At 45.0% G+C, this 9,264-nt stretch overlaps 1 protein-coding gene across 2 annotated transcripts in view; it reads left to right on the plus strand.

Moving 5' to 3' along the window:
• AGXT2 (alanine--glyoxylate aminotransferase 2) overlaps positions 1-7,948 on the plus strand; it is a 43,784-nt gene extending 35,836 nt beyond the window's left edge. For both annotated transcript variants that reach the window (XM_082623540.1, XM_082623541.1), the window contains exons 13-14: positions 3,009-3,107; positions 6,972-7,948. In XM_082623540.1, coding sequence (XP_082479666.1) covers positions 3,009-3,107; positions 6,972-7,079 — 207 coding nt within the window. In that variant the 3' untranslated portion in view covers positions 7,080-7,948. The remainder of the gene's footprint in view (positions 1-3,008; positions 3,108-6,971) is intronic.
• The last annotated feature ends 1,316 nt before the right edge of the window (positions 7,949-9,264 follow it).

Genomic DNA, 9,264 nt, shown 5'->3' on the forward strand with positions numbered 1-9,264 from the left:
CAGAGCTTGAGCTGTCATGGTAAAACATCAGAATCCCATTGATACAGAACAAGCTAAAGGATGGTACGTCCATACTACATGGCATAGAAACATATGTGACATGGAAAGATGTGCAAACTGTATTATGGAAAAAATTAAGCAAGCTATAAAATAGTATGCATAGAATGAGCTCTTTTTCTCTTCCCTCTGCCCTTCAGTAGTTTTTTTTTTTTTTTTTTACAACTTTATTGGAGTAGAATTGTTTCACATCTTCAGTAGTTTTAAGCATGGGCTCTGAAAGAGCTTCTCCATTCCTTAATTCTATTCATTGACCCCTCAATACCGTTCACTTTCCTACATCCAAAGATCTCTCAAACTTTTCCCTAAGCATGGAATACAGTCCTCTCCTCTCTGTCTCTAGCTATGAGAATCCTAGGCCTTTTCAAGATCCAACTCTTCACCACATCTCCTCTTGCAGCTTGCCTTTGCTTCTCCCATAGACGGGGCTGCAGCCTTCAGAGAATCTCTCTCACACTCACTGTCTAAAGAACTCCTTTGAAAGGCTCTTTCAAATCATCTATTTGTTGACTCGGTTTCCACGTATAAATACCTTCTTTTCCTAAATAAACTGTACACTTTTGAGGTCAGGAAATACACAGACAGTGAGTGCTTTATCCATGTTTGTTGATTGTTCCCCTGCAACACTTCAGACCACATTCATGTAATTAAAACAGCTCAGAACTTGGCTTTAATGCTATACAGTATAACCCAGAATCAAAACTCCCATGAGCAGTTAGTAAGGATGTGAATTGGATACAGCCCTTTGGACAGAAATTTGTCTGTAGCTATCAAAATTTTAAGTGTATACATTTTGACCTAGCCATTTCTCTTAGAGTGATGTGTCCTAAAGAAATATTCACAGAAGTGTGTAAAAATATAAATGAGTGGGGATGTTTGCAGCATTCCTTATGATCATAAACAAAAATTGAAAATAACATAAATGTCCAAAAATAAGAGATTAAACAAATTTCTCTACCAACAAACAACAAAATACTAGGTAATCTTTAAGAAGACTAGGTCCAGGGACTTCCTTGGTGGTCCGGTGGTAAAGAATTCGCCTTACAATGCAGAGGACACAGGTTCGATCCCTGGTCAGGGAACTAGATCTCACATGCTGCAGGGCAGCTAAGCCCATGCGCCACAACTACTGAGCTTGCACATCTCAACTAGAGAGCCTGCATGCCACAAACTACAGAGCGCATGCACTCTGGAGCCCGCGCAACACAACTACAGAGAGAAAACCCCCAAGCCACAACTAGAGAGAAGTCGTGCTCCACAACGAAGAGCCCGGGAGACTTAATGAAAGATCCTGAGTGCTGCAACTAAGACCCAACACAGCCAAAAAGAAATAAAATAACTAAATAAAATTTTTAAAAAAAAGAAGACTAGGTCCAAATACACTGACATGGAAAAATGTTAGGGATACATTGTAAATTGTTCAAAGCAAATTGCAGAACATTATAAAGTATGACTTTTTTAAAATATGCATTTAAATGTATGTATATGCATAGAAAAAGTGTCTAGTTCCCACTAAATTACCAACAGGCGGTATCCCTAGGAGTAGGATTGGAGAAGGGGAAACGTTTCATTTTTACTTAGTGCAATTCCATATCGCTTTCAGGAGTTTTCCCCAATAACCCTGCATTACTTTTATAATTGTTTAAATGAAGACTTATCCCTCAAAAAAGGCAAAAAATAAATAAATAAATAAATAAATAAATAAACATGAAGCTACATTACATCCCTGAGAAGAGGTTAGTTACTTACATTTGATTATGGAGTGATTGGGACTTAGACTCGAGCACAGGGCCCAGGCAGGCTGTCCTGTGGCTTTGCCTCATTAGCTTTTCTGACCGTGCTTTTCTCTTCGGAATGCCTACAAGATGTTCAATTAGTCATAGCAGTTGAGCCCAGGGGGTAATAAAATGGACAAAGGAGCAGGGATGGTGCTGGCCCAGACCAGGCTAAAGTCAAACAAAGTCCACCTCTCCAGACCCTTGATAGCCACCAAGGCCCACCAACCCAACTGTCCCTTTCTGACCTCTGACTTCTCATCCCCCAAACCATATTTGACTTCTCTCCAGCTTTCACAGTTTAGCCCTAAATTATATTGTCGTGTTCTAGTCTTTCCTCATGAGAACATCAGGGGCAAGCTGGATGACATTTTAGGATCAATGAGGAAATGCTGGTCTTTTCCCCATCCTGGTCCTCCATTATCTAGTAGTGGGAAAGTCTGAATAGTATTTTCTTTATCTTAATGCTTCACAACAGACTTGACTAAGTTGGAGCATTTGTGCTCCCAGACTCAGAAGTCCCCAGCCCAGTGTCATCAAAAGGGTACTGGAATACCTGGGCCCACAGGAAGCGACCACCTTCAGATGCCAAGTGACCTGAAACAGCCTCTAGGCTCCAGAGAGCTTACCTTTCCTGACTCTGGAGGATTAAGTCTTGGGTGAGAAAGACCAAATTCCACAAGCAGGGAAGATGAGGACAAACAGACCCACCCCAGTTGCCCAGGCCATACTATGGCCCAGAGAAAGCGTGGACCGTTTATGCCCTTGTGCAACTTCAGAGCCATTTCCTGGACTTGGAAATGAATTTTTTACATGGACAAAACAAAGTGAAGAGCTGAGGACAATTTCCACATAAATAAAGCAAACTCCAAATACGGCTATTAAAGAACCAAGCTCCCAGGGTAACCAACTGCAGAGTCAAGATTCACCGACGGTCTGCATTCAGCTTCATCTTGTCTTTGGGAATTTAGGATGAACTGGGATAAAAACAAATATTTTCAATAACACCCCCCCAGAAAGAAATCCAATTCAGCAATTAATAGCTTTATTCAATTACAGGGGGAGAGAGGTTGAGAGGGAGAGAAGAGCATTGATTGCTTGAGTTGCTTTGTATTCCTCTTAGAAATAATGTCTTGAATCATTCAAATGCCAAATATGTTTAAAATGTATTTACAGACGAGCCGTCAGCCTCTTCCCCGTGAAGAAGTAAATCAAATCCACCAGGACTGCAAACGCATGGGGCTTCTGATTGGCAGGGGTGGCACTTTTTCTCAGGTAACAAGAAGGCTGGCCTTTACCTATCACTTTAGGTAGGCACCTCCCTGAGGTCCCAGTGCTGGCCCCTTTTCTTCACCCCTATGCTAGGGGACCCAGTTCCGCTTCCTCTAGGCTTAGTGCTCAGACGTTTTCAAAAGAAAGGGACAGTGAAGCCCTCGGGCCACTAGAGGGCGCTGTGTGAAATGGTTTGGTTACCACGGCTCGGCGGGGAATATACACAGAGGACAGTCTAAGGAGGCAGAAAAAGCTGCACAGACAAAGCAGAGGACTTACACGACAGGTCATAATAGTGCCATAACAGTCCTGCGTACCCAGTTTGTCTCACGTGTGAATTAGTTCTAACCTCTGAAAGCGCAATCCTAGTCTTTTTAAACTCCGCCCTGGGCTCTGACTCTGTGATCCGCAAGCCTGCTAAGCCTTAGTGGCCGCTGTGGCCAGGAGCAACGTCATGTGCTGGCAGCCTGGCCAGGTCCCGAATGCAGCACTCAAAATCAGCCACTCCCAGTGCCCTTCACTCTCATGCTGGCAGAGGCAGAGAACAAGCTCTCCCAAAATCAGCCACTCCCAGTTCCCTTCACTCTCAGGCTGGCAGAGGCAGAGAACAAGCTCTCCCTGCCCCCTTCCTGGGAAAGCCAAGTACAAGCCCCACAGTCGGGACCCTGGTGTGGCCCTGCTGTGGGCATGGGCTGCTACTGTAAATTGATCTGCCCCTCCAACCCTCACACCAGCAGGACCCTCTCCAGGGATTCGTTCCGGGGCCGAGATTTAAGATGTAGGGTCACTCCTACTACTCCCCTAACTTGTTCTTGTCCTTTGGCATCCTTTTCTCCTGTTTTTTTGTTTGTTTGTTTGTTTTTTGCGGTACGCGGGCCTCTCACTGTTGTGGCCTCTCCCGTTGCGGAGCACAGGCTCCGGACGCGCAGGCTCAGCGGCCATGGCTCACGGGCCCAGCCGCTCCGCGGCATGTGGGATCTTCCCGGACCGGGGCACGAACCTGCGTCCCCTGCATTGGCAGGCGGACTCTCAACCACTGCGCCACCAGGGAAGCCCCCTTCTCTCCCGTTTGAAACATGCGTCATTCTTCCTAGTTTCCCTGCTTCACTGCTGCCTCTCACTTAACTTCAGCGAACACCCTCGCCTGGTGCTTCTCGGAGAAAATGGAAACTATCAGGCAAGATCCCTATAGAAGCTCATCCGTCCCCCGAGCCTTTTCCCACCTCCTTCCCTAAAGGTTAGAGAATGAGATGTCTCTCCATGCTCTTGACCCTCCACACTCCCTCCACTTAGGGAAACAGGTCTGTGTTCTCTTGTTTCTGCAGTTGTTTTCAACTTCCCCTCAGCCTGTGAACAAACAGACTGAAAGCTCTTCCAGCCCAAACCAAACCACAGCAAACAAAACCAGAATGAGCGCTTTTGCTAGGAAATGCTGACTTTTTTCTAGTCCTGGTCCCAGATATTTTTCTATCTGAATCAGACAGAGTAAGTTAATGATTCAAAATCCTAAGACGGGCTACTTATAAAGACAGAAAACAATTCATGGTTTACTTGCTTAGTTAGTCCTTAGTCATCCGGCACACACTTGAGTCCTCAGCAGCCACTGCTTGGCTGGATACTAGAGCTACCATGAGAAATAAGGTCTGTCCCTCCCTCCATGGAACTGGCAGAGGAGAAAGACTTAAACAGAAAATGATAATACAATCTAGTAAGCTTGCCGATAATCATACGAAGGGATAGTATACACTGTTCTAAATGCTTTGCATATGTTGACTCATTTAATGCTCTCAACACGCCTATGAAATAAGTACTCTTATCCTTATTTTACAGATGAGGCAAAAGAGGCACAGAGAGGCTAAGTAAATTGCCCGAGTCACACAGTTAGTAAGTGGCAGAACCAGGATCCAAATGCAGGCAGTCTGATTTCTGAATCTGTCCTCAGAGGAGAGTAAACCCAAGGGGTCGAGACTGGAGGCCGGGAGTCCAGGTGGAGGCTCATGATGCTGTCCGAACTTGAATAGCAGCCGTAGGGATAGAGGAGACATCCAGAGAGCAATCTGGCAGTGAAATGCCCAGGACTTGGGTATAAAGGGATGAGTGCAGCTTTGAACTTGCTCTCCTTCTATCTATAGACAAGTCTGTAGCTCAGAGGAAAGAATCGAGGTGAGGAACACGATTTGGGGGTCGTCAGCATAGAAGTGGGGAGAGGAGGAAGTCTCTTGGGAAGGGAGTCTAGACGCGAAATGCAGAGAGATGAGGATAGACACCTGGGTCACGTCAACTTTTAAAGGGCAGGTGGAATAAGAGGTATGCAGATGGAGACACAAAACGGGTGGAGAGCTGTGAGGAGAGCTAGGAGGGTGTGGAGTCATGGAAGCCAGAGAGTGGGGAGGTTCTGGAAGGGGGAGCGACAGAAGTGCCAAATGCAGAAGAGAAGTCCAGAAAGGATAAGGGCTGGAACGTGCCCGTCGGATTCTGCACTGAGCACCTCACTGGCAGCTTTAGCCAGGGTGGGGTCAGAAGGTTGATGGGACAGAAACCAGGCTGCAATGAGTTGAGATGTGAACAGAGGGAAGGCAGAGTGGAAGATAATGGCCAATAGCATCAACCAGTCCTTTTATTTTTACAAGTTTGATGAAAGGAAGGATAGTATTTGTATGGTAGCTGGAAGAGACCAGGAGGGTCAACACATTTTTATCTGTGGTTTTATGTGTGGTTTGGATTTAGATTATGAGAGCTGTAAGCCTGCTTGTTTATAGGCTGAGGGGAAGTTGAGGACAAGGTGAAGATGCAAGAGAATGCAGGGATGTTGCCTGGAGGGAAGGTGATGGGAGAAGCAAGGGCCAAAGGCACAGGAAGAAAATTTGGAGTCGAATCGTAGATGGTTTGTTCCTTGAACCTTCAGGCTAGGATATAAGAATGCACGTGGGAGCAAGCAAGTTTATAGAAAGGTCTTGCTTGACAGCTTCTGAGAAGCATGAGGCAAGATTGTCTATGAAACAGAGTGAGGGGTGTAGGAATTGAGTGAGGAAATTGAGAGGAATGGAAATTAGAATGGCAAAGGAGAGAGGACCTGAACATTTAGGATACCAACAGAAGTAGGACCCTGCATTCCTTGTGGTGTCTGTCCACCAGCGGTGTGATTTTCTTTACCACTTCTCAGCTCTCTATGTTGGAGCAAAGCAGTTCTATTATAGCTTTGATCGGACCGGGGACTTTGCTGTGTGTGTGTGCAGCAGCGGAAGGGTAGGAAGGCAAGCAAACTGAGGGGGCAGGTGAGAGAGGGGTTCATATCCTCAACCCTGTGCTCCAAGCTGGGTAAGAAAAGGAGGACGAGATCTGAGCGGGGTGACAGACCTGAAGATCATGGAGGGAGGAGGAGACTGAAGTTTTCATGGGAAGGGCAGATGCAGTGGGAATCAGAAATTGAAGGATCCCTAGTGAAGAGGAGGCTCGTGGTGCTGGCCTGGGGTGTGGGTAAATGCAGATGAAGGTTCCTGGAGTTGTGGCGATCAAGAAACTGAGACGCTAGTTTGTTGGGCTGCACACAGGGACACAGAAGGCAACCTCGGTGATGGCAGAAACGGAGGGTAGATAGAGGCTTAAGACCTCAGTGGAGGTGGTGGAAGGACCAGGAGGTCAGCAGGTGACAAAAAGGAAATGGGGCCGAGTGGATGGTACCAGAATTTTTGAGACTAGAGGATGAATGGCCTGGATACAGCACGGGGGAGGGAGGAGACGAACCCTTGAGGGAAATATAAGGAATGCCATGAAAACAAGGTGTTCGATTCTTAATCTAGTGCATTTCCTTGAAGTCGTAGTTGATTCTATGATGATCCTTTGCTCTATTTTCCTTTATCTCCTCAGACATTCCGCATCGCACCCTCCATGTGCATCACTAAACCAGAAGTTGATTTTGCAGTGGAAGTATTCCGTTCTGCCTTAATCCAACACATGGAGAGCCAAGACAAATAATTTTTTGAAAATAAAGAGCCACGAGCCTCAAGAACTTCCCACTTATGTTCAAGGGTTAATTTGAGAAATTTCAGAACCACTGGTATAAGTTGTAAATGGTTGACTGCCTACCAGCCATATTTGTTAACGGAGCCCCTGTTACCTTGAGAAAGCCACCCCTCAGGAAAGGATCTGTATCCCTAGCTCAGAGAATAAATCCTAATTAGTCTAGATTAGTTATGCTAATTTTATTCTCCTTTGTGGTGAATGGACACCTGATATGGGACATGATTCCTGCAGGAAAATCTTTTGGTGGAGGTGCCTTCAGGAAAAGATTTCTTCACCCTCTGCTCTTCATCTCCGGAATAGATGTGTTCGTCTTGCACTGAAGCATCAGATGTCATGATAGGACTGCTCCAACCACCGTCAGCCACTTTGCGGCCCTGAGAACAAAGCTTATTTGCTGAGGTTGGAAGTTGGAGCGAAGCTGAGTCCTTAGTGATGTCAATGGGCCACTGATTTAACCAATCCTGGAGCCCCCTTACCTTGGGGCTTCTTGTTATATGAGAAAATAAATTCAATGCATCGCACAAGCCTTTTTCATTTAAGTTTTCTCTTATTGCAGCCATAAGCATCCTGGGAAATGATGCAGAAAATACCCCACGTAGATAACTGTCCTCTCCTTTAACTCCCCTAAAATGTGTATCAGAGCCTCCTTTGTTTCCACTGCCATCATCCCACCCTGGACTAAATTCTTGTTGCTCCTATTATAATAGTCTCCAAGACCAGAAGTTCCCAAACTTTATAGTCATTAGAATGCACATTCATATTGCTTCTTTCCCATATGTATGCACTATTTGTCTTATAATTGACTTAATATTTTTGCTTAATCTGACTTTTTTTACTTAGATGTATTTGATAGTAATGTTTCTATCATTATAATTGATGAGAAATCAGTACTACTTGTCACAACTGGAAAGTGCTCATAAAATAGAGTGAACACAAAGCGATGTAATTCAGGTCTAGCAAAATACAGTTTCTTGAAGACATTCTCAGCATGAGGCTTGTTCTCTCTTTGTTCAAAAGGGAGTTTAGGGGGGAAAAAGGAGCTTACAGAGTGTTTGAGGGGTGTAAAAAGATACTGGCAAGAGGGAAGAGATATGGGAACATATGTATAACTGATCCACTTTGTTATAAAGCAGAAACTAACACACCATTGTAAAGCAATTATACGCCAATAAAGATGTAAAAAAAAAAAAAAGATACTGGCAAGCTGAGTCCCTCTCCTTAACACAAACAGAAGAAGATCCACAGAACTGAATGGGAAGTAACTTTCTCAGCATGTAATTTGATGTTTATTTAAGCTGTGTCCCAGTTTGAAGCCCCATTCTAATGATTCACCCCTGAGGTGTCTGTTCCACTAAGATAACCTACACCTCACTGCCAAATTTGTCTCCCTCGGGCATTGACTTAAACATGTCCTTCTCTTGCACAAAACCTTCCGGTGGCCCCCCATTGCCCCCCAGATAAGACCAAAACCCCTATGAGAAGGAGCTTAATGCCCTCTAGTATCCAATATCCAAATAGAGCAAACACTTTAGAAATGCTCTGTTTGGGCGCAGTGGAAAGATGATTGTATTACGAGCCAAATAACCTGAATTCTAAACTCAGTTCTCCCATTTATTTGCTACAGATGACCTTGGGCAAGATCTTTAATCTCTTTTTAACCTCATTTTGTTCCCAGTCAGATCAGTACTTGCCCTTCCTACTTCCTGAGTTGTCCTGGGAATCAAGTAGCCTAACAGATGGAAAAGTGCTTGCAAACTATAGAACTATGCAAATAGCAATTTCTTCCTTTCACGCCACATTTCCCTTCTTTCCTTCACTACAGAGTCTCCCAAGAGCAGCCTTTGTGCTCCTGTATGCTTCCTTGCTTCCCGTTCATGCCTCAACAACTAAGACCCCATTCTGGCCCCTCGTTCCTTGACAACTGCCTTCTCAAAAGGCCACCAGTGACTTCCTTATGGCCAAAACTTAACGTTTCCTTGGAATGTTCTTTCTAAACAACTGCTCCTTCTTGAGTTGATTCCCTCGGCTTCTGCAATGTGGTCCTTTTATCTCAGATGACACCTTCTTAGTCTCCCCTGGCAACTCCTCCATGACAGGGTTCTGTCCTGGGCCATCTCTTCCTCCATGCTAGACTCTC

Source organism: Mesoplodon mirus (genome assembly GCF_964341445.2).
Source record: "Mesoplodon mirus genome assembly, chromosome: 5".
NCBI lineage: Eukaryota > Metazoa > Chordata > Mammalia > Artiodactyla > Ziphiidae > Mesoplodon > Mesoplodon mirus.